General features: G+C 41.9%; 1 protein-coding gene across 1 annotated transcript; it reads right to left on the bottom strand.

Annotated features, from left to right (window-relative positions):
* Window positions 1-372: 372 nt before the first annotated feature.
* inppl1a (inositol polyphosphate phosphatase-like 1a) lies at window positions 373-24,937 on the bottom strand. Its single transcript, XM_041045480.1, has 27 exons — window positions 24,428-24,937; window positions 17,557-17,620; window positions 16,727-16,874; window positions 16,554-16,635; window positions 14,740-14,886; window positions 14,243-14,333; window positions 13,404-13,493; window positions 12,601-12,699; window positions 11,061-11,211; window positions 10,160-10,266; window positions 9,565-9,667; window positions 9,211-9,407; window positions 8,974-9,091; window positions 8,515-8,611; window positions 8,246-8,384; window positions 8,039-8,138; window positions 7,394-7,482; window positions 7,172-7,253; window positions 6,862-6,951; window positions 6,468-6,581; window positions 5,951-6,127; window positions 5,709-5,864; window positions 5,376-5,460; window positions 5,120-5,206; window positions 4,199-4,973; window positions 3,533-3,666; window positions 373-3,188 (listed from the first exon to the last, which is right to left on the bottom strand). Exons 1-27 carry the CDS (start codon window positions 24,610-24,612, stop codon window positions 3,083-3,085), a joined length of 3,813 nt encoding a protein of 1,270 aa, XP_040901414.1. The 5' UTR covers window positions 24,613-24,937; the 3' UTR covers window positions 373-3,082.
* Window positions 24,938-25,080: the final 143 nt, after the last annotated feature.

Here is a 25,080-nt window from a genome sequence, read left to right as displayed (position 1 = left end):
CATTGCAGAGTGTCTGTCTCACAGACCAACACGTCCATGGAAACTATGAATCGACAGACGCTCTAGTGAATGAGAAGTTATAGCACTACTCTGAATATTCTAATAAATCGACATTATGGAAACACTACCTGATGTGTTTAATGAAGTGGTTTCTTATGTGTGACGAAGTGGTGGTCAGAGTGTTGTGTGTCATGTGCAGAGTCAGAATTCAGAAGCTCACAGAGCTGTATTCGTGAACTCTGAGCTACGAGCTTCCGGGAAATTAAAAAAAACTTAAATGATGTGTCATTTTCATTTTACCGTACATGCTCTTTCTCTCCCTTACACTGAGGCAGGTCTACAGCTCACGGACCGTAACTGTTTCATCCTTACAGCTTTCCCTGCAGACAACAGAAACAAGAACGAGTGAATTTATAAAATAAGGAAAGATATTAGATTTTAATTGAAAAAAAAAAATTACGTGGGTGAACAACTGCCATTAACTTAACACAATCTAAAGAGAAGACTACATGAAGGAACAAGATAAAATGGAGTGTGTCAGAGAAAACAATGGCAACTCTTTTTCACTCATGCTCACAAATACACACACACACACACACACACTCTCACACGCACACATCACATCACTGAGAACACTGAAAGGCAAAAAAAAAAAAGACATTAGATTTAACACGTCTGAATGGCAGATCCATATTCTCCGCATTGTGGTTGTTTGGCTGTTAAAAGATTAGACACATTGTGCAACACAAAACACAGGCAAGTCGCTGAGTCTAAGGGTGTGTGCGAGCAACATGAGACCACGACAACTGCATCCTTAAAGATTTCATCCTAGTCAGTCCCAGTTATGCAACAACACGTTCACTTACAGTTTAGAGTTCAACTCAATATTTCAGTATCAAAAGCGGGTTGTGTGCTCGCCTGAAGGGGAAATATTTGAAGTGCTCCACCTTGATAATAAAGGAGAAGTACCGGGTATCAGCATCAGGTGTTTTTAAAGGACAACAAACTGGCTTTTCAGTTTGGCTTCTGGTTTCAGAGGCAGAAGAGGAGGCAGGATTTAAATTAACAACAAATAAAGGCAGCATGAATATTAACAGGTAAGGTATCGCTCAGATGTTTAAATGGCTTAAGAATGACATATATAATAATAATTTTTTTTAAAAAGAGCATTGAGCTGAACATGACTTGGTTGTGTCTGATTTTCCTAAGGTTGTCTACAGTCACCAGAGGTTGAATGAAGTAGCAGCACCACCTGCTGGGTAATCAGGGAACCAAGTGCCCTCATGCTATCTGTGTCCTGCAGCAATCTTTTCTGTTTTTAATGTGAGGGGTGACATCTTCTACCACGTGTACAAAGTATGTCCTGATCCTACAACTAGGCCACGTCTCTAGTAAAGAACCACATAAAATAAGCAAAATAAGAAAAAAGTCTGCAGGGAAAAAATGTTTTGGTGACAAACGGTTTCTCAGAGACGATGATATTATGATGGCTTAGTCAGTCTTCAGCAAAATAACCGTGAGTTAATCTGTTTGGCTATGTTAACCAGTTCCCTGAACACTGCTCCATTAACATGATTTAAAAGGAAGTAAGTGAAAAGCTGGGACACAAAACCCACTGAACCTGGATCATATGCTGCTACAATAAGATTTGTCTTCTTCTGTAAATTGAAATTTAATGTCCTCACAAGACAGTTAAAGTGTAAGCGTGAGAAATGTACTAGTTGAAATCTTTCAAGTGATATTTCACTTTGGTGCATCACTTATTACCTCTGGTCTACTTGTGTTGTGATTGTTTTATTTATATGTGTTTTTTGTTTTAGACAGAAATCAGTCTGCCCCAAAAACCAACATGCTGCATGTGTCATCCATCTACTTCTATTTAAGGATAAATACAGGTTCCCGAAAACAAATTAACTTCTAATAATGTAAACAACTTGCCACAATTGACAAGTGTTAGGAAAAAAAAAAAGTGAAATGTCAGTGTTGAGTGTGTGCAAGTCACACTCTGGGCTGGAGGTGGTATTAAAAGCTGACAGCGAATAACCACTTAAATGTTATACCAAAGTGAAATATGCACTTTTAGCTCTAACAGGACTGGTTTGGTTGGTTTGCTCCATATTCCCTTTATCATTGAAAACAAAAACAAAACATAAAAACCATAAATACATGCAGAGACACTGAGACAATTAATGCAACCATTTCAATAAGAGTGGCCCAGACGTCATCACAAAAGTACGAAATCTGAAAAATGTGTGTTGAGCTCACATGAGCTGACATGCCTCAGTGCTAGCTTCTCTCCTGTCACCACTTCCTGTCAGCTTCCGTCACGGAAAAGTGACCTCTGCCCGAGCCGTGGGTTTACATTACCCTTGAGTGCTCTTTAACAACCCCTTCATAGCTTTCCCCAAATGTGAGCATTGCTGGGGGAAAAAAAAAACCCTGAGACTCTGAGAAAAACACTGTGTTGTTAAAAGAGTCTGAACCGAGAGCGCAAAACACAGGCAACACGTTTACCAGGCTCTGGTTTTGAGCTAAAACCCCTCTTTGCCTCTTGCTGTAAACCTGAATGCCAGATATTTTCCATTTTCTGAGGAAACTCTGTCACTGCTCGGTTAAGGTTTCTCAGAACAAAGAAATAAAAACAAGCTTTAATTCTAGCTCGAAGCTGCAGGTCAGAACTGATGACAGGGCATCAAAACATCAGCCGCTCCACACGTGAGTCGTATCTCCAATTCTGTCTGGCCAGAAAAAAAAAGAATATTATCTCCTCCTGCATCCTCTCACTAGCTTTAAAGCCGAGGGTTAGGTAGTGATGCTTGAAGGACTGAAATGATTATAATTAAATAAGGCCACCACTATGACAATGACAACACACATACAGTACATGTGAAAAAGGACGTTGGTTCAACAAGTGTTTTTTTCTGTTTTGAAAGTACAAATGAAGTGCAATTTCTCTCAGAAGGCACAGTCGGGCATCGATTGGCACGTTCCAGCTCAGTTCAGTTCAGCTGAGATTTGGCCTGTTGGGACCTGGTGTGGTACCAGGCCGGTTTGGACCAGTCATAGACCAGTTTGGTAAAGTTTATTTCTGTTGCTGCTGTTGCTGCTGTCTGAGGCTCTCCAGCAGGATTCGCTTGTGGGCGGGGTCGAGCACTCCCGCCTCCTCCAGGTCCTCCTCTGTGATGTCACTGGAAAAAACAATACGAGATGTAAGAAACAGAAGTAACATGGTTTCATACAACATGTACAGATCAGAGTAACTGTTATAACTGCCAGAACTATTCCCACTATAAATACTACTGATGGACAAGCTTCAATCAGACAGATGACAGGACAGTGCTGAGACAGTAATTAACACTGACTTACATAAAGAATACCAGTGCAGATTTATTCTTTCTTTATTCTTTCTGCACTCAAGCTGGAAATGCTGCTGCTAACTGCCTTCACCCTGCATCACTACCTCAGCTCTTTTATTTTCACAAACTAATGCAAGCGCAAGAGCGTGAATGTCAACATGTCTGAGTGTGTGTACCTGAGGAACTCCAGGTCGTCCCAGCCGTTGTGTAGAAGACCCTGCTCATACCTCTCCAGTCCCAGTTTCTGCAGCCACTCTCCCACTGAAGATTCCCCTACAGACAAAGACGAACTACTGCTGCCCCAGAGTGCCTGCACAGGCGAAATGCAACACGGGATCAGCAAAAAAGAAAAACTGCTGTAGCAACATCTCAGGTAACTACAGCTGCCACAGAATGTATGCCAACAATGTCACCAGACAGTACAAAAAAAATACAATAAGCTAGCTTGGGTTGGGCTCGATTTTTCTTCATTCCAAGAAAAACTCCAGTAAAACTTTGATAAAAACATAAAAGGAAAAAACCCCAAACCCCTTGGTAACATCTTACAGATGGTTGTATGAAAAGTAAAGCCTTGAAGTTAAGTGCAATTAAACAGCTAAGTAGCTGGGTAATGTCCAAGTTGTACACAGGTTCCCTGTTTGTGAGAAAATGTAATATAAAGTCTTGGATAGCCCGAGAGGAACTGCCATTAAAAATCAAAAAAGTCACCGCTTCACTGCACCCCCCTACCAGCTGCCAGTAATTATAGCATTACATTAATGAAGTCCTGTCTGCTAAATGTAAACCACTGTGAACAAGCTAAATACCTATGATGTGCATGCAAACGTTAATGAACCACCCACCTCCTCGGGCATGTCCTCTGCAATACTCTCTGTGATGGGATTTCTGGGTGGGAAGGTGCGGCAGGCGTCCAGACCTAAACCCATTGGCTGCCCCCTGAGAGGCGGTGGTGCTGAGGGAGCACGTGGAGGCTGTCCAGGAAACTCACTCTCGCTCAGTGTCTTTGCCATCTGGAGCACAGAACACGACTGGTCGTCCAATGCCCCTGCACCAACTCCTCCTCCTCCTCCTCCTCCTCCTCCTCCACCTCCTCCTCTCCTGAAAGCCTCCCCAGGACCCAGCGGGGGACTTGGATTGGCTGCCGGTATCCTGATCTCAGCCAGGTCTGGGTAAAGAGGGCGAGATTTGGGGAAGGGGGCCTCTGCAACCATCTCCAGGGCTCCCACAGGAAGAGGAGGAGGGGGGAAGTCAGGAGGGGGTCGATTCAGTGTGCTTCCAACTGTTCCTCCGACACCTCCACCTTGTGCCCCCGCCACAAAAGCGCCTGCATCGTCTTCTGAGGAGCCCTCCTCGCTAATGGCACGGACCGGGTGTCCCGACATGTGTCTGCGAGGGTGAGGGGGCCCCGAGGCCACACAGGAGGGTTTGGTTCGAGCTCCAGCTGAGGGAGGAGGGGCTTTAGCTGCCTGGGGGTTTGCGGAGGTAGGAGATGGGAGAAGCTCAGGTGAGAGAGCAGCTGCCGACTGGTTGGGAACGCCCTCCAGGATGTAGTAGGCGGGATTATTGTAGCTGTTCTTGCTGATGGATGGATCGCCGTCTGAGGCATCTTGCTTAGGTCTTTGTAATATAAAAAGCAACAGAACGGATGGTTGACTTCATACTTTTACATGTGTCATGGCTTGAACTCTGTTGATCTTTCCACATCAAACGTGTGTCTGGGTGAAGTGAGACGGTGTGTTTACTGGTCAGTGTGTGTGAAGTACCTTGCAGCAGTTTCCTCCTTGCTCATCCTTTCTCCCTCCTCACTGACCTTGCCCAGCTCTCCTAACTGTTTGCGAACCACAGATGGCCTGGACACAAAAAGAACAGGATTTGAGTTAAAGAGTGAGAGAAAATACAGAATACCAAGACAGGCGTACTATAAGGGATACATTTAAAATAAAAATGTAAAAAAGTGCTGGCTTGTATTTTATTATAACACTACATAAAGTGCAAAATAAAAGAGAGGAATGTACTGACTTGACATATTCATGTCCCACTCTGGACACCATAGTGGATTTCCCTTTCGGTCCGCCTGTCTCATCCTTGTCCACACTGATCCATTCTGAAATAAAAAAACAAAAAACAAAACACCTGTTCCATGAGTTGCAAATGCAAATTGCATCATTTCATGTCTGTAAATTCTTAAACCTGGAAAGTCCTTACAGTTATCTTAACTGCTTCCTTGTCAGAAATACTCTCTTCACCCCCTTTATAGGAACTAGTTTATGTGTAACTCTCCTACTCAAGTCTGCACAGTACACCAGACTATCACTTTCACTATAACCATACAGTTACGCATATGTTCATTACCGTAGAGTCTCTCCCTGGTTCCCATCCTTTCGGAGGGGACTCTGACCCTCATGGACCCCCTGATATTTCCTGTTTCCTCGCCACGGTGGGACAGGTAGGTGTGGAACTGCTGTGCTGTGCTGCCAATCATTGACTTCAGAGCCAACACACATTCACCTAGCAGGGGGAAACGCACGGTTGCAGTGAGACTAAAAGAAACAACATCAGCTTGTCAATTTCAAAGAACCACTCTCTCTTTATACCGTAGGACTCGTATCCATCCAATGATTTCACTGTCAGCAGCAGATGTTGGTCCTGAAGGTACTCGATCTCTGAGAGGAGAGGTTTGAGCGTTGTTAGCTGCTTGTTGGACCAGCCCACACGCAGGAAGTTGACGTTGTCGCTGCTCTGACTGTCGTTCTCGTAACTCTTCTTAAACTCTACAGATGAGAGACAGAGAGAGAGGAAGGCAGCGGGGAAGGGAAGGGGGTGGGGACGAAGGGAATGAGGTGGGAAGGAGAAAGGGAAGAGGAGGAGGGAGATGTTTCCACTGCATTTCATTCAAAAGAACATGGTGGACACGAGGTGGGGATTCAACACAGGTCAAAAATGGATTCTGGTTTAAAGGTATACTGACTGCCTGGGATAGGGAGGAAGATATGGAAAGAAGAAACAGATACAGTTTTATTACATCCACTTAGTGTTACAGAAACCCTGTCTGATGTGTCTGATTTCTGTCGGAATGAGCCACTGCAAAAGGTGCAGGCATGTTTATCTCACCTTCCAGACAAGTGGAGTAGAATTCGATGAAGAACTTGGTTCTGCTCGCTGTCTTCACTATGGCCTCGATGCTCTCAAACTCGATATAGGCCTGCTCTGAAGACTTTGGCAGACCTACACAGAAACAGGTGGACGGGAAGGAGTGGGGGTGGAGGAAGAGAGGGATGGAAAGATAGAGAGAAAGATCTGAGTGGGTGATGCAGAACACCATGTACAAAGCACAAATATAGAAATTAGTAATATACTTATAAATGTGACGTTTTGCTCAGTGGACAGAAAACACAGGAGTGAGTCAGAAATATACATACACTGAGTTCACTCTTATTTGACAGGAAGAGGAAACAAACAAAGGTAACACGTATTTCCTGAAGAATTTAAGTTAATCCACTTGTACCTTTCTTGGAGACAAACTGGGAGGTCACCCCCACCTCAAACGTAGCAAAGACAGGGGAGTGATCACTGGTCACTATGTCATCGGTACAGCCTGACAAAAGAGCATATACTCAAGTCTATTTGTTGATCAACCACACTTATGTCAGTATATATATATATATATATATATATATATATATATATATATATATATATATATATAGCCATATATAGAGTTTCACGTGTTCAGATGAAATTAGTCACTATACTCAGCTGACACCTTTTACACTTAATTGAAACAAATGTGTGTTGAATACTTCTTCTGGTCTCACCATAGGAGTTGCAGACAATGTGCGTTTCTGGGTACGACTTCCACAGGATCCGATCACACCAGGATGGAACATTAGTCCTCATCTAGGACAGAAAAGTAGAAGCAAACACAGCAGGGTTTATCAGGGCAGCTCACACAGAGAAGGACATACAGCGGTTAAGTATTTGTCAGAAATGGCTGGGAGGAAGCCTGACTGTGATGTTGTCAACGTTCATAAACATACCCCTGTGGCCTTCTGCTTCTGCCAGACATATGTGTCCCGTGAGCCACGTTCATAACGGTAGGTGGGTGGGAACGAGATCTCTTCCTCCGCTGCGAGCAAGAAGAAAACACATTCACTTGTCAGAACTTGCCAGACATGACACCAACTGATTTTGAGCCACAGAGAGAATGTGGTGTATGGACAATTAGCCACATCCTGTGTAGGAGGTGAATTCTGAGAAACAACAGCATAAACAGTACAAGAGATATAAGACAAAGGGTCACCGCAGTCATTTTGCACTGTCACTAAAAAATGCTTAAGCAGGAAAGTTTAACAATGGTTAAAACAAATCATTCTATAAATATTGCCTATAGTATGCTCTTTTTTGTACGGTTCTCCATACACACAGCCAAAACTAATCTTGTAAACTGTTCCAGGGGTAATAGAACAGTGGGGAGCAGGTGCTTTTGGGAAGCGTGAGTCATTACTTCAGCTGTGTTTATGATACCACTGAAACTCTGTTTTAAGGGCAGAACCCTTCCGTTACTGTTAAGATTTTTTTAAAACTATTATTTATCGACATTTAAATAAATCCTGCTCTGACTCAGGAATATCCTCTTCTGCACCACAAGAGGAAGTAACGAGTGCTGGCTCAGATATACTAACCAAACCGCAGAAAGACTTTGTTCTTCTCCCTCTCCAGGTTGAGCTGGTCCACCTTCAGCAGGGGCTCAAACTCCTTCCTGTTAATGTAGTTTAAGATCTCCTGCACACAGACACAAAAGAGACCGGATGATAAAATAAGGTCTTGTCTAAATTCACTGCATTTAAATGTCTGCCTGTGTGTGTGTGTGTGTGTGTGTTCTCCTTCACCTGTATATCCATATCCAGCCTGTAGTTCAGGTCTCCCAGCCAGAAGAGGTGCGTGAAGCGCAGTGAGATGTCAAAGGAGCTCAGCTGTTTGTCTCCTAGTGACAGCAGCCGCAGGATATCAAGGTAATTCTGGTTTCTCCTGCAGGGGTCACATTTATCATAGGTAGTAAGAGACCAAAGAGTTGAGGCCCTGATATGTTTTCGTATACATTGGATGTCTTCACAGGTATAGCCATAAATAATGTGTGTTTAGGACATGTGGTAGGTACCTGGCAATCTTCTCATTCCCTGATGTCAAGTGACAATTCACAAAACCAAAAGATGTCCCGTTGAACATGAAAGACACACCTACAGCTCCTTTGTTACCTAGGAAACAATCAAAACAAATATTCAAACTAAATATATTACAGTAATTGACTGACAAGGATTACTTTACAGAAAAAAATACATTCTGCTTCTGTTGTGATAATGGATCACACTAATATGTCAAGACACACTACAATGAAAATCTTTAGTTTGATGGGATAAAGAAAATCCAGTTTCATTCTCTTATAAGGTAAGGTTATGGTTATGTTAGTTTTATTAGTGTCATGGCAGACAGATACCAGATATTTCATTCTTAATTCAAGTCACATCAAGTCACACATTCTCTTTAATAACCCCTTTGTTTTTCCCCAAAAATAAAAAAAAGAAAGAAAGAAAGAAGGAATACTGAGGACTTTAATTACCCAGTGTGTTGGCAATGCCTGTCTTGACACTGGACATTCCCACATGGCTGATTCGATTCTCATGTTCAGGTTTCACCAGCACAGCAATTTTAATGTTCCACAGAGTCTGCACCGCAATCTACAAACAGGAATGACAGTGATCATCTTCAGCATTCACACTGTACAAAAGCAGCCAGGTCTTTCCTCATCTTCTTTTTTTTTTTTATCCCTATGTTCGCCTCTGCCTGCTTTCCTCACCGGTTTATAATCCAGTTCTGTCTGTTCTTTCAATATGGCACGTAGAGACTCCACCCACTCCCGGTCACACACTGAGTTTTCTTGGGTTCCAAACACGTAAAGGTCATGAGGGATGGTGACCGTCATCTCGTCCAAAGTCTTCCCGAGGCCACGACACAACACCCACGAGGCCACAGACTTAGGCGAAGGCACTGAGCCTAAACAAACAAAGACCAAAATTCTGAACTGTCTTTAAAATCACTAATGGCACGCTCAGGAAATACTTAATTTTACTCTTCAATGCAACATATAAAAAATAAATAAGTCAGTATGTTCTGCTAGTAATGTAGGTAATGCGTTATGTGTGCGTCTAACCCATATTCCAGGTGCCTATGAAGATGGAAATCATGTCTGGCTCATCCTGGTTGGAATGCTTGTTCTTCATCAGCTGCAGCAGCTGGCAAAACGCCTCCCGTTTCTGAAACACACACACAAATCTGTGAGTGGAAGTTGGCACAAAAGGGCACCTTGTTTTTTTTAAAAAACAGCACTTAAAAGCTAACGAAAATCAGGGTTATGTATGTGTCCTTTTATTAAATCTTTAAACGTTTTGAATGTGAATGAGTTTATTTCTTAACAGCTCTCTCATTTACAGTGCTGTGAGCAGACAACACACCTGGGTATTTTCCATGATGTTTTCTTCATTAAAATGGAAATATCTAAAGGGCAATAGCAATCAAGAGATGTATGTGAATCACATCACAGGAAGAGTCTGTGGAAACTGAATTCATAGGGGAGATGTGTATATGGATTCAGTGCCAAAAAAAACTTGCCCTTGTCAGTGTCCTTAATGTGACTTGGAATATACAAATAAAAGGGATATCTTTGAGAGACTGTGTGTGCGTGTTTGTTTGTGTGTGTGTTTGTGTGTGTGCGCGTGGGGCACTGAATGTGTAGTGTGTGTGCAGACCTTGGCACTAGCAAAGATGAAGTCTTTCCTCTGGCTCTTGTCCTTCTCCTTCTCAAAAACAATGCCCAGTTTATTCTGCACCCGCTGAGACTTGATCAGCTGACGGACTGAGAGAGACAGAGACAGACAAATAGACAGACAGACAGACGGGAGACAGAAGGTTAGAGGTGGGGAGATAAACACAGAGAGGAAAAGCAAGGTAAATAATAAAATAAAACAGGAGATAAAACTGTAACAAAAAATATTGTTTGTCTTTACCTTTACCACTGTCTCAAAAAGATGCCATCACAAATATTATGTTATGGAAAGCTTGGATCATATACATTTAAACTCTAGTGATGGAGTCCAGAGTGTTTTCATGGAGTTACACAGCTACATCTGACACATAACTCAAGGTTTCTTGCAGTGTTGTGTAGCAGAGGTGTGCCGCTTCATCTGGAGACCACCTCCATTAACTAACTAAATAAATAAATGTTGGTTTTATTGTTTGCTTATTTGTCTGCAGTAGTATGCAAAAAGTACTGAACTGATTTGCATCGAACTCGGTGGAGGGAGGGGGATGGGCCAAGGAAGAATCCATTACATTTTGGAGCAGATGCAGATCATTTTAGCTCAATCTGAATTTTTTTTTCTATGGCCTTTGGTGTATGGTGTTTGAGAAGGGCCTTGGTGGAGGTCTGCACTCTCTTAGCGCCCGTCTACTTTAATGAATGTGGCTTTTGTCTACACTGTCATCTACTGACTAAAGTGATCATAAGACGATATGCGTCACTATCTGGGAGTTTTACCACCTCTGTTATACAAATTCCTACTCACTAATTTCCAAGGGATAAACACTGACCTCCACTATTCATCTCACTGAAGTTACTGTGTATGCAGTGTGCGTGTGAGGGTTTCTCACTTTTGTCATGTGTGAAGGTGGTCCAGTCCTCTTGGCTGTCCTTCACCTTCTTCATCACTACCAGTCGTCCTCCCTCCACGTCCACAGACAGAGTGTACTTCTGACTCTTTCCTATCTTTGTCAGTTCTGCCAGGTAAACATCCAGCTTTACCTGTAGTGGACCAGAGGAGAAGGATTACACACACACACGCAGACACACAGACTGTAGCTTATGACTACAGACCTCTGTATTTTCAGATCATATCAAATCTTCACACCACCAGGGGTCTCCAAAGTTAAAGTGGTGGACCTCTCTGTATCGTTACCACATGCACTAAAAGCTTGTTGTTTATGTGGCACAAACGAAGAGTTAAATCTACCTGAGTTATATACAGTCTGCTGCCAACATGTCAGAAAACAAAAAGTGGGAATTTTGATGATCTCACTCACACAGTGCCCCAATGCTACTCATAACAGTTTTAGAAGGCTGTTCATCACATACTTCACCAAATATTACTTATTACTATTAAATATTACTATATCAAATATAATAAAGTGGACTTTGTTTCTTTGAATCCGTAGGGCTTGCATTTAGAGATATAGGACTCATAACTTCTCAGAAAACTTCAAAAAAAGTTTAACCAGAGGAAGGACATTTATTCTGACTCTGTACCACAGTGGGGTCTGTTTTTGTGTCAGTGGGTGAATCAGACGCCACAGCTCAACAGGAAGCTGCTGAGAGGATATCACCACAAAGAATACAGACCTGGCTGACAACTACTATTTCAAATCATTCATCTCTTCTTCCTCCACTGTCTCACCTGCTTCCTAAGGTTCTCCCACTGACATTTATCCCTCTGTTCTGTCTTTCTTTTAACCCCGTCCTCCTCATTCTCTACTCAACACAGCCTCCTTTCTATGTTTACGAGTCATGTTGTTTGTACACTTAAACATCACAACTAGAATCTTAGAACCATTACACAAGCTGAGGTTACGCTCACTTGCTTTTGTACTTGTCATAAGTGTGAATATGATGCCAAAAGTAATTAGTAGCATTTAGTGTGACAGCGCCACTGATGATGCTACAGGAAGTGCATTACAAACATTCCTTTTGTCTCACATCAGCTCGGCTGACAAACATACTGCTGTGTGTTGAGGAATACTTGGCATCACAGCTCCTTTCACATTAATTCAAGTTCAGTCTGTCTTATGTGAAACTAAACCTCCATTCCTCGATAGTAACGTTTAATATATCATATATGGATGTGTTTCAGAAGCCTACATTAGATTTCAGGTTTGCCCTTACTACTGAGAGTCCTTATCCTGTAAGGAAAAAAAACTTTATTTTTCAAGGCCAAATAAATTTGATAATTTTGCTAATTGTTAAAATGCAGATATTTCTCATGTCACCATCGTCCAGAACTAAGGTTAAAAAAATCTTTCAGCTTCCTGCCCTGATACTGACCTCCATTACCCTGCAACAGGACAATCACTAAAAAAGTATGTCTAAGTGTGTGAGTGATATGTGTGCTTGTGTGTGTGTGTGTGTGTGCACAAATACCTCGAAGGCCTGCACAGGAATTGCTTTGCTGTGACGCATAGAAAGAGGAGGGGGGGAGCATGGAGAGGGCAAACTCATGTCCTGGAGAGCTTTCAGAGCCTGAGGGAAGGAAAAAAGAGAGAAGGGTGGTGGAGAAAGAATTAGTAGAGATATGATGAAAAAAATGGAAGAGGGAAACAGACATGGACAAAAAAACCCCCCACAGAGATAAACGTATTGTTTTCAGCTGTGCTGTATGTGTCAACAAGGAAACAGTTTCCCATTTCCTGGGTGTGATCTAACAGGAGCAGAGGAGGTGGAGACAGTGACATCACATGAGTCAGGACACATAGCTTGATTGCACTGAGGCCATTTCCTGCCCAGCCCCACAAGCCCCTCTTTACAAACACAGCCCAACTAGAAACCATTAGACCTATTAACATGGTAGAGCTGCTCAAACTGTACTTGCAAATTAGGGATAAAAACAAAAAAAGAATCTACTTGGGGAAGTTTACTGTACTAGAAAATGATAAACCCTCTCACTTTGGGCTCCTGGGTATTACACTATGCAAATACTTTTTAATCAGGAAACAGACAAAAGGTTCAAAGGTAAAAACGTCACAAAATCTCCCCATTCCTCTCCATCTGAGTCTCTTCCTTGTGTTGTGTGCCAAGGCCGTGTGTGTCTATGTGCTTGTGTTTGTGTGACTGAGTAGAGAAAGAGAAAGCAAACGTAGAAACAGAAAAAGAGAAAGTCAGAGAGGGAGCAGAAGTGATCATGTGTGAAGGTGCACGCCTACACATGACTGAATGTATGTGTGCACCTTCTTCTCTATGGAGGACAACAGGTCTTTGAGAATTGCCAGCTTGGTCACAAGGTTCTCCAGCTCCTGGTCTCCACCATGATTCACTGACTGATGGAGGAAAAAAAAAACAAAAACAGCTATTAGAACCTGTGTAAGAGGTGCAGCAGAAGAACAGTACTTAAGTAAGACAGATTTCAAGGAGCTAAAATTGTAGCTTTCATGGTGTAAGATTTTGGAAACCACCCATTTCATTCAGGCTTTCGAAGAAAATGCCCCAGCAAACAAAACAGTGTCTTACAGATTGTTCTTAAGGCTGCGGCTCTATCCATGTGTAAATAAATCAGGTTTTATTCAAACATAAAACTATATGGTGAGTGTGTGTGTGTGTGTGTGTGTGTGTGTGTGTGTGCTTCATGATTAGCGTGACTACTTTTCCTCATGGCTTCCACCTGTATGTGTGTGTGCACTACCACCTCTACACATGTATGTATAAGTCCAACTATGTGTTAAAGCTAATAACAGGTCCCTCCAATTACATTCAGTTTGTTTTTTTCCATGAACCTGTTCCTGAATGTCTGTCACTTAAACTGATTAGCTGCACTGTAAACAAGGAGTTTTACTGTTTAGCAAGACATAAACAAAAGTGCTGACTTCTTACTTAAGGACATTATGTCACATATTCCTGTGAGACACACATAACATCCAAAGTGAGCTTTAGTCTGGAGGAAGAATTCCTTATAAGTTTTAAAATGACCAACTCTTTTAAATTCAGTTCTATAATAACTGTGTTAGACAAAAGAAGTAGAATGACAGAAACACAAGAGTGTGTGTGTGTGCGCACACACAAAGAGCTGTACCTGCTGGATCATCTTGGAGACCATGAAGGCACTCTGCTGATCAAAAACCTTAGACAGAATCTCCAGACCAGACAGAACCTTATCCACCTCCCTAAGGAGGGAAAGAGAAAGAGATTCACAATTTAGGTGTCTCACAGCTTTAAAATGTGTCTCTAAATTATGTCTTCCTCTTCATTTAGATCTATAAGGAAACAGATATTTACTGTATTTATTAGTGCATAATGGACTGCACAGCTAAAAACAGAGGTTTAATAACCATGTGATTCAGTTTTATTTTGTTGTGTTTTTTGCACAGTGTTTAAATGTGCAACATACACCACTGTGACCAAAACAAAGAGATAAGGTAGCAGGCAGCTCTGCACGCAGAGAGAGGAAATCCTTACTAGTATATTACATCCATGTCGTGACGAGCAAATACATAAAAGAACAGCTCTGTGTATCTATGATTCTGCAGAATGTGTGTGCACACACTGCCTGTGCTGCCATGTCTGTCTTACCCATTAAGGCGTTTGCAGGAAGCCACTAGTGTCTTGTTGAGGTGAGGCAGGGAGCAGGCTCCCTGTTTGACTGCCTCAAGGTCCAGAGCATAGCTGCCCTTCAGGTACTCGTGGGAAATGGTGCTCAGGCCATTAGCTGCTGGAGTGCTAAAACAAAATAAAGGCTAATGAACATTTATAACCATCTTCAATACATGCACAGTTACACAAATACTTTTACACAAATAGATACATAAATGTACAGATCACAGTACAAGCAAAACCAGCATTGCTGTGACTAGATGTGCAGCCAGGTGCTTGTCTCAGACTTTACATCCTACCTAAAGCTTTCCAGTGCTCACTTATGAGCATTTGTTATTTTGTTTGCTATATTCTTGTCTGTTCTGTTGTTTCTATATTCAGTATATTTGAAATATTAAGTCACACATAGATCTTTAAAAAAAAAAAAAGCTATTAAACTAAATCCCTTCTATCAGAAAACAGAGAACTGTCATGAACTTCTTTGTTGCCTTATTACAAAGCTGTGCATATGTGCCTATCAGAGAGCACAGTCAGGATTTTTAGAAACATAGACTTCCTCCTTATGTCTGCCCTACCATGGACAAACACAGACACACAACAACACACACACACACACACACACACACACACACACACACTCACTTAACCATGTGACCCAGCAGAAGGCCTGATGTCAACCTCTGTAACTAAAACATTGGCTTTTGCATCTACAAATCTCTGCATTTATGATCCTTTAATATGGTCCACACTGTGGTTTCCAAGTAAGTAAGTCTTCCTGTGCCAAGCCTTATTTTTTATCATGCAAAGTCTGCAAACCAGCAGACTGTTAAGAGTCTCAAGCACAAATGAAAAAGTAATGTCTTGTTCTCTATTCCATGATGTATTTTTCACTCATTTTGGTGGTTTCATAAAATGTAATGAATCATATGTAGAAAGTGTCACAGTGTGATTTCCATGGACCAGAACAGAGGATGCTGCTCCACTGATTTTACTGATTTTACTACAGTGACAAAGGTTACACCAACACACAGACCACTGTTACTTCACTCATTCACATGAGAATTTTTTCTTTAGGCAGTTTGGTGCCTCTTGAAAAACTTTATAAAGTGACTCTCACCTGCTAAAGAAATAACAAACTGATCAAGATAGTTTCCTAATTCTCTTCAAATACAGCACACAGCAGTCCAAGCAAAGACACCAACCTTTGTTTATTTATTGAAAACAAATCTGGATCCACACACCCATACACACATCTGCATGCACACAAACAACAGTCTCTCCTTCATTAAAACCTATCATCATCTGTAAGCAATATGGCTTTCCACAGGATGTGGCTTTCCTTCTATATACAAACCGAATGGGGTACAAAGGGACAATGGAAAATATTTGTGTGTGTGTGTGTTTGCTCATAAACATGAGTGTGCGAGAGTCTTTGTAATGTTTGATATTAATATGTAACAATTTGTGAATGTTATGTGACAGAAACCGAGAAAATGACTGAGGCAGAGTGTGAACACTTCAGATCATCAGCGGCGTGTCTGCTTACTATTTTTGTGACATAATCACATTCAGATTGAAACAACATCCTTCCTCTGTGTGTGTGTGTGTGTATGTGTGTGTGTGTGTTGCGGTTGTGTGCTTGAGTGTTTCAAATCCACCTGAAGGTGAGCACTTCATGGTTAACAAGATGGATAAGAAGCCACCCGAGTAGTTTGTTATTTGATTTTCAGCACTTACATATTATCAGTGTGAAAAGGGCACAATTAATATTGAGTCCTGGATACACTTTATACCTGTCTGTGGTTGTGTCTGGTCCCGGGGGGGTGGAGGTGGAGGCAGAGCGAGGGGGGAGGGGTGGCTTCTCATCCTCCCCATCTACCAATCACAGAAAAGGAGAGTTAACATGCGACGAAGAAGGGAGGCCCCAGTGACCATGTGATTGTGCGTGCATAGGCTCTAGAGATACCTGAGTAGTCTCTGTCATCGCTGACAGCTGTTTCCTCTCTGTCCACAGCGTAAAGCAGGGTGGTGACAAGACCCTGGCTGGGCTGCAGGTACAATGACACCAACTCTGGTAACGTCTTAAAGCGCTTCGGCTGCACGCCCTGAGATGTCTGAAGGAAAGAGGGAGGAACAGAAGCAGGGAGGTGGTACACCAAGAGACAGAGGAGGAGAAGGAAAGTTATTTTCTACATGGCATGTACATAACAATTACATCCAAACTCTTTGGCTACAAAGACAAGGAGGAGATATCATATTATTGAAATCTCTGGTGGCCCCTATTGTTCCAAAGTTAATGTTGTGTAAGCAAATATGACAAAATAGTCTAAATATAATTCAAACCAGGAAGAAATGTTTTGGTAAACACTGCCTGCAAACGAATTTGGTACCAGGAAGCAAAATAAGACTTTTAAATTCTCTTTAATGTCAAAGCTACAAGCCTAAAAATCATTCAAAGCTGAGACAGATGTCTAATGTGGGAACACAAATAGTCTGAAGCACCGTGTTGTCGTGTGTGTGTGTGTGTGTGTGTGTGTGTGTGTGTGTGTGTGTGTGTGTGGAAAAGGGGACTGGGGGTGGTGAGGACTTCACAGCTGTTGGGCACAAGGCACAAAGAGACTGCTGTTGGCGTGTGTGTGTATGAGAGAGTGAGAGAGCTCAGAGCCAACAAAAGCATCTCTGCCTGCCAGCTGCTACTGAAGCAAATACAGTTTTTGCTGCACACATGTACACACACTTGACCTCAGTGGACTGTGTGCGTATAAACAGGAGAGTGTGTGCGTGTCTTCTCTGTACCTGTACAGCCAGAAATCCTTCTTCATCTGGGAGGATTCTGTATGTGTGGACGTGCTTCTGAAACCTGCAGAGAGAGACAGAGACAGAGAGGTATGAAGAGAGGGCCGAGAAAAAGAAACACCAGTGACGATGGACGGAAAGTTGGAGTAAATGCAGTTAAAACCAGAGGGAGGGAGAAGCGAGAGAAGAAGAGGAGACAATTTTTGGACAACTGTTTGAATCAGCAAAAAAATAAAAAAGTAACACTTCAAGTCTGACATTCGCACACACACTCTTGTTCTTGACCTCAGTGGATAGGAGTGTGTGTATGTATGTATTAGAGCAAGGGGGTTTAGACGCTGTAGACAGCTTCAACCTGTTGCTGTCTGTCACAGCTGTGAGCGGGCTTTATCCTTACAGTAGCATGATACAGTAGAGCAGAGTTGAACCTGGTGTTTATACACTGTAAAGTTACAGACAGTACAAAAAATGATCCAGTCCTTTCTTGAATCTCTCCCAGAATTTATGGTGTGTTTTTTTCATTTTTTTTAACAGCTGCGTATTAAACTTCAGAGTCTGAATTGCATTTCAGCTTGAACCAAAAGCTTTTTCTTCCTTTTTTTTTGTTTAAACCAATCACAGATCAATCCTCTGACATTGTGATTGCATAGCACTGACTAAACGCCTGCAGCCACAAGCTGCAGTTTAATGATTTTTATGTCTGCACTTCATGTCTGCTCGGTGGACCGGATACAAAATGTCCAATTTGCCAAACAAACGTTGTGGTTGATGTCTGTTGGTGTATATGTTTGTGTCACGGTTGTGCATATGTTTACAAGTGTGGGTGTTAGAATGGCAGGGTATGCAAAACGCTTCAGTAAGGCTTTTACTTCTGCTTATAGGCCATGTTTATCTACAGTATGTGTGTGTGTGTATACACTATATAAAAGGGTGGGAGGATAGGAATTCATCCTGCCTTGTCCGCTCAGCTGTTTTTCTGGTCTTTCCAGGTCAGTATCCTACAGGAACTAAAACGTGAACTGGAATAAAATATGAAAGGATTATTTTCTACAGTGCTAAATAACAAATACTGGTACAGCTGCATAAGATTCACTTAATACAGTTGGACTGAATCAACTTTATAAGACGCTATACCAGTTTCTGTTCAGCTTGAGCAGAAGGGTCACATTTAACAGACTTTTTTCATCAGTGATGTTATTCTGATGCCCTCTCAGATCAGCACAGTGACAAAGAATAAACCTGCACAACATCCATAACACATGGACCCACATCATTAAATTCTTGATGGCATCAGAAAAGCAAATCAACATTTTGTCTCACTTTGACGGAGTTTTACAAGCTACTAAACTGTGCCAGTGCTTGACAGTCAATTTAAGACTGTCTCCAGTTTCCAGTACATCTGGAAATGAATTAAGATGTGTTTCACGTTTGCTTTCATTGCATTTAACCTTTGGACTATTTCCTTGCTTAGGGCAATTATGTTTTTATGGCCTGCTTACTAGTGACTCCTGTGCAGTGGTTCTGATGTCAAACCGTATTAGATGTCCCATTTTTGAGTGTTTTTTGAATTGTAATAACAGTTTCATGTCTCTTGCAGTCACACTGACAATATAAACTTGCTAAAATATTTGCTCCTGACTTTCATGGTCCATCTATAAACACAGTCAGTGAGGTGAACCGTTTCTCTTTTGTCTATCTGGCCTGTGAAACTATATCTATATTTAATCCTGTCACATTTTAAACACAATGCATTGTGGGTGCAGTGGCACAAGATCCATACACAGTGTTCAGCAGTGTGTGTGTCTGTGTCTGTACGTGTATGTGTGTGTCTTCCTGTTGGCAGTTGATGAGATTCTCTGCACGTCTGGGAAGTAAATACTATTGTTTCAGTAGCAGCAAAGTTATAATGGGGGGAGGGAGCTGGAGAAAGACAGAGAGAGAGTTTATTATGGGATAGAGACCCAAAGCATACTGTGTGTGTGTGTGTGTGTGTGCGTGTGTGTGTGCGTGTGTGTGTGTGTGTGTGTGTGTGTGTGTGTGTGTGTGTGTGTGTGTGTGTGTGTGTGTGTGTGTGCGCTATCAACAACAGTCTGAGGGTAATGACTCAGAAAACTCATCACTAGTTGTCCTTTTAGCTAACAGCAATTATCAGGTAGGTTTCCTCCCTCATAGCCTGCTCTGCTGTCCTCTTTGAGTCTGTCCTTGTCATGAGGTACTCCGCCTTTCACTGACTCAAAGTGCAGCAATGAAGACAGTTCAGTCCTGGCACTAATAATGCACAGTCAACATAAACAAGTGTATCAACATACTCCGGTAACTAGCTGTAATCATAAGTTGCATTTCCCAGAATTACTGAGTTGCAACACACAGTAAACTGACAAAATATTGGTGAAGCTTGAGTCTATTTAGAAAGAACACTGATATAGTGAATACAATATCCATTATTGATAGTAATTACAAAAGATGATGATGTACTTAAAGAAAAGCTGGAGTCATTTTTAAAAGGATTTTTGAGAACAGTTCTTAAAAGGGTAGTGTAAAAGCTCTCAAATCATCTTTCTGTGTAATATCCCAGCACAAAAAAAGCAGAGAAACTGTCAGATAACTACGTGCTGAATGGATAAATGGAATGAAATGGCAAAACATGCCACAAATACATTACACACTTTCCAAAAAAAAGCACAACTGCATGAGGACATATATAGTCTGCTCATTCACACACTTTCCTAGTGAGGAATGTTTTCACAGAAACTTCCAGGTTTCAAACACACACAGAAACACAGAGGGCCATGCCTGAACTCTGACATGTTAAGACGCGCTGCACTGATTCGAAAGAACATCCTGACAGCAAAAATAGAAAACAACTCAATGTCTGAACAGATGGAACAGAGATGCATACGCTCAAATCCATCAGGACATGGCCTCACTCGAAGGCTGGCATCTCTCTTGTTGAAGTCTCAAAAAGTGGAACTACTGCTGAAAACATTAGAGATATGTTCTTGTCTGATATCTGCTTAGATAGAACACAAACACAAAATGTATACAGCAGAAACCGACAAGCTATAACCATTGATCTTTTCATTGCCAGATGGTGGTCACTTGGTACAAAAGTCAGACTATTCCCTTAAAATCTGCATGCATACACACAAAACCACAGACTAAAGTATCTTAAGAGGAAGTGAAAGGCAAAGGCCTAGAAACAAAGTGACCTGGGAGCCAGTCCCACTCTGTGTCAGCTTCTTCACACCAGTCTATTCTCAGACAACAGCACAGTGGAAACACTTCCTGAATACACTGGTCCCTCCAAAACCCTCAATAAGGAAGTACACATGTCTGGGTATGTAAGTCACGGGGGTAAGCTTGACAAAAAACCATGTCTAGTAAAAAAAAAAGAACATCCTGGTATGTGTGTGTTTTGTGGGAAGTATCCTGAAATAGATCACTTGATTAAAGCAGTTAAATGAGCTAGTTTCTGTGTTTAATCACATTGATGCAATTGAGTGCCAAGCGTCCACCGTGCCTTCTAGTAGTCCTCTGGACAAAAATATTTTGACTGCATTCACCATAAATTAAATACATTGATGTTTTCCATTTTATTTCAAAAGGAAAATGTTAACAGGATTTCAAAATGTGTCTGAAATCTTTAAAAACAGTTGCAGTGACAGTTCAGGTTGAGTTTTAGTTTGTTTTAGTAGACGGTGTAGTGGGGAAGCTGAAGGAGATAAAAGAGAAGTCACTCAACATCAAGCGGACCTGCTATACACATCAGCTCTGAGCCTCCAGGATGCTGCACCGGGGCCATGACTAAAAACTGTCCACCATTCAGCAGCCTGGAAGCTTGTCAAGCCTCTGGTGATTCAGATTTTACTTCCTGGAAATTTTTTTGTTTTGATTTATATTTTTTTAACCAAGCAATATTAGCAAAAGCCGACAAAGGTGACAAATGAATGTGTTGCCTGACCATATAATCTTTTCCTCTATAGCTTTAGGGGTTGTTGGGAAACCCTGGTTTCCTGTTTTCAGAGATATAATGGGGCAAACAGCTTGTTTCTGGCAAACTGATCTAACAACATTTTACGTGACCTGTGACTGGGTTTTTTTTTTTTATATCGTGAACTGGTAATTTGACTGTGTATAGTATGAGAACTGGAAAATGTTTACTTTATGAAGTACTTAAAACAGACAGGCTGAAGACGACAGTTAGGGCTTGACTTCCCTTAAGCGTGATGAAGATCAACTAGACAACCTGACGTGATTTTCAAAGCTTTGGCAGCTTGTGTGCTTTGTCCATCCCAACACTGGCGTATCTGAAGTTACAGCTTTAACTTTAAAATGGCCATAATTAAAATCTTTTTTTTAATTCTGTGGGTACAAAGTTACACATACTGATCGTCTCACGCACAAGGTTTTATGAAAGGAAGCCATGAAACTTCCCATACACGGCCTCAGGTTAAGAGCGAGGTTTAATGACACCTTGTCAAAAACATTCACCACTGACACACCTAATGGCACAATGTATAGCTAATTGGAACCACCTTTATTTCACAAATTCACATATTCTTTAGCTATTTCTTTAGTTTGGATTGTTGAGTGAGTACTGAATGACTATAACTATAACTGTATATAGATAATAAATAGATAGATAGATGATAGACAGATAGAGATGGAGATATGTTATAGCCATATACTTGCATTACATTTTATCTGTGTTTAATGGCACAGTACATTGCCTCAATCTATATTTTGAAAACTGAAGATAATGTTAAAATCAAAAGCCTTTCTTTCTTTCTTTATCTTAAGAATCTGTTACTTTTTTTAAAAAAATATCATCGATAAAAACTCTGAGTTAATCACTACCTATAATCACCAACTGGGAATGAAGGAAAGATTACAGCAGTTTCAGTCCATGCTATTATCAATATCCTGCTGCATTGCCTCCACAAAATAAAGTGCCAGTTGATATTTGGAATAATGAGAGTATTCTAGCAGCGGTGGTTATTTGTTTAAGAGTGACAGGAAACAGTAAAGGTGACTGACTGTGTCATGTTACTTTCACCATGTTATGCGACTGTCACTTTTTTGGTATGTGTGGGCAAAAGTTCTACGTCAAACACAGTAACATTGTTTGGGAAGCACAGTTTGACAAACATCTGCCCTTCACAAGCTTTAGCTAGCATGAGGGAAACTGAGATCAAACAAAGTCAACGATGTGGAAGGTGAAAGGGGAGAGGAAGGGAGAGGTGGAGGCGGGAATAAATGCGGAAAGGGATGATGCATAGATGTGAGGAATGTTGTTGGTCATAGAGTGACCCACTGAATTACTAGTGCAAAGAGTGAAAAGTGGATTTTGTAAGTGGGGTTTATAAAATCTCTTTGACTGTGTATTTTTAATAGGCCAGTAACCAAATGTATGTTGGACTTCGTGTACTTCCAGGGGTAACAAGGACAGTAATGTTTTTACACAACACTCATTTAATGTACAAAAAAAATAAAGAACTGTAACTTTTTTTTTCCTGTGAATTCCTTAGAGTCCAAGAAGATATTCAGTTTACAATGATGAGCAGCAAATCAGCACAATGGAAAATTTGGCAATAGTTAATATTATATGCTTGACAAATGACTTTTGACAATTAAGCCATTAAATTTTCTGTTGATCAACTGATCAATGAATCATTTTAGCATACTCTTACATATTTTGCATGTTCGTGTATCTGCACAGCACATAAAGTATGTACTGCTGGTGTGCACGTAGACACACACACTCACTGAACTCAGCACGGGGTAAAGTTTCAGATAGGGGATGTAGGTCGAGTCAATGTGAGAGTACTGTGTCGCATGGCATAGGCCTTTTATTTACTGCATCTGCACCATCAGTAGCCCGTGCATCTGCTTAACTCTGTGTGGACGCTGGGGGTGGCATGTAAATCATTTGTAGCAGTAGGTCATTTGACTTGGCTGAGTCATTGTCAGTGCTGGTGGTACTGTCTCTGTATTGAAGCTTGATTGTCTAGCTGAACATGGAGATGGATGGTGGCAAAGTCTCCCTTGTGTAATGGAGGGTGGGAGTTTCATCTCTGCTTTTAGCAAAGAGGATGCCAACCCTTCCAACACCCTCAGAGAAGGGTCAAAGAGAAGGTCTGTACTGTCCTAGCATATGCAGATTGTTGTTATCCTCTGATATGCTGTGCCTGTGAAGATATGTGTAACCCCCCAACTAAGCCAGCTTCCTCACTACTGCACTGATCTTAAATTAGCCTTAAATTAAAACATCAGATGCTTATATTTACCTCCACCGCCGTTCAGCTGAATGCCACTGCTCTCAACCCGCAGGCTGATTGTAGCAGTATGCCCTGTAAAAACGTCGCTGCAGGCAACCACATCAGACTCAAGACAGACAGGGACAGCCCTAAAGTTGTGTGCCATGCAGGAGTTTCACTGTCGGGCAGACAGACAGACAGACAGACAGACAGACAGACAGACAGGCAGTCTCTCTCACCCACTCACTGCCTTCCAGGAGAAAGTAAACAAATGCGCTTGGCTTGTTTAACACTGGCTTACGCAGGCTTCAGCTAGTACAATTTGATCACATACTGTACAACATGAAATGCTGCCAGTTTGCTGCTGCAGGAATGTGTATGTACAACCTGGAAACACTTGTGTAGCTTTGCAGAATAATAACAGACCAGGCACTGACTTTAACACAAAACCCAAGAATCCCTACAGGCATCTCGGATTGTTTTTAACTTAAAATACAATTTAAGCTAAACCACTGGTAGAGGCATTAGTTTTCCCGATGAACAAAGTAAAAATGGGTCCGAACACACAAGTTAAGTCAATACAAACTTCTGTTTTCTGCGATAAATTTACTTACAGTACACACAAAGCGTAAGCCCCGTTGACACTCTCACTATCCCGCACCAGGAAGCTGCCGTCTCTCCCCGCCCGGGCCAGGAACTCCTCGGCCGCTGCTCGACTCAGGTCCCGGTGATACCACATCGGCGGTGAGGGCCCCAATGGAGAAACCCCACTACCACCACCACCGCCACCCCCGGCCATGGCCACAGCCCTTCAAACCGGGTTCAACTCAAGCCCCTGCCCGACGTCTCCGAAAAAGCTCCCAGTCCTCCTCCAGACTAGAAAAAAAAAATCCAGGGAGAGAGAACCGCTGAGAGCCGAGAGGAGCGCAGAAAAGTTATTCCGACGGCGGCTGGCTGGTGCGAGAGAACCGACGACGGGGCAACGAGTTGTTAATTTGTGAAGCTGCGCTGTTTGCGGCTGTTTCCTCAGTTCCTGAAAGGCTCACCACCCTCCTCTTTCGCTTCCCAGTGCCACGGAAATCAGGGTATGTAAATCCACACTGGAAACCGGGGGAGCAACAGCGGGGACTACCCGCGTCATTGTGTCAATTTATAAAACTTCCTGTTACAATTTTCAAAGTAATGCAGGCCGCGGAGGAACTCTCGCTGAGACATTTTACTCCAGGAGAAAAGTCACCCAAAGTTTGTTTCCTGTCATGTCTGTCTC

This window comes from Toxotes jaculatrix, chromosome 9 (genome assembly GCF_017976425.1).
Source record: "Toxotes jaculatrix isolate fToxJac2 chromosome 9, fToxJac2.pri, whole genome shotgun sequence".
Lineage (NCBI taxonomy): Eukaryota > Metazoa > Chordata > Actinopteri > Toxotidae > Toxotes > Toxotes jaculatrix.
The sequence above is the reverse complement of the archived record's forward strand: the minus strand, read 5'-3'. Positions and strand labels throughout refer to the sequence as shown.

Coding starts and splice junctions, on each gene's coding strand:
- inppl1a (XM_041045480.1), bottom strand. CDS start 24,612: ATGGCCGGGGGTGGCGGTGGTGGTGGTAGTGGGGTTTCTCCATTGGGG. Junction 10,267..11,060: donor CACCTTCACACATGACAAAA/GTGAGAAACCCT, acceptor TGTCTCTCTCAG/TCCGTCAGCTGATCAAGTCT. Junction 8,612..8,973: donor AGGCATTGCCAACACACTGG/GTAATTAAAGTC, acceptor ATTGTTTCCTAG/GTAACAAAGGAGCTGTAGGT.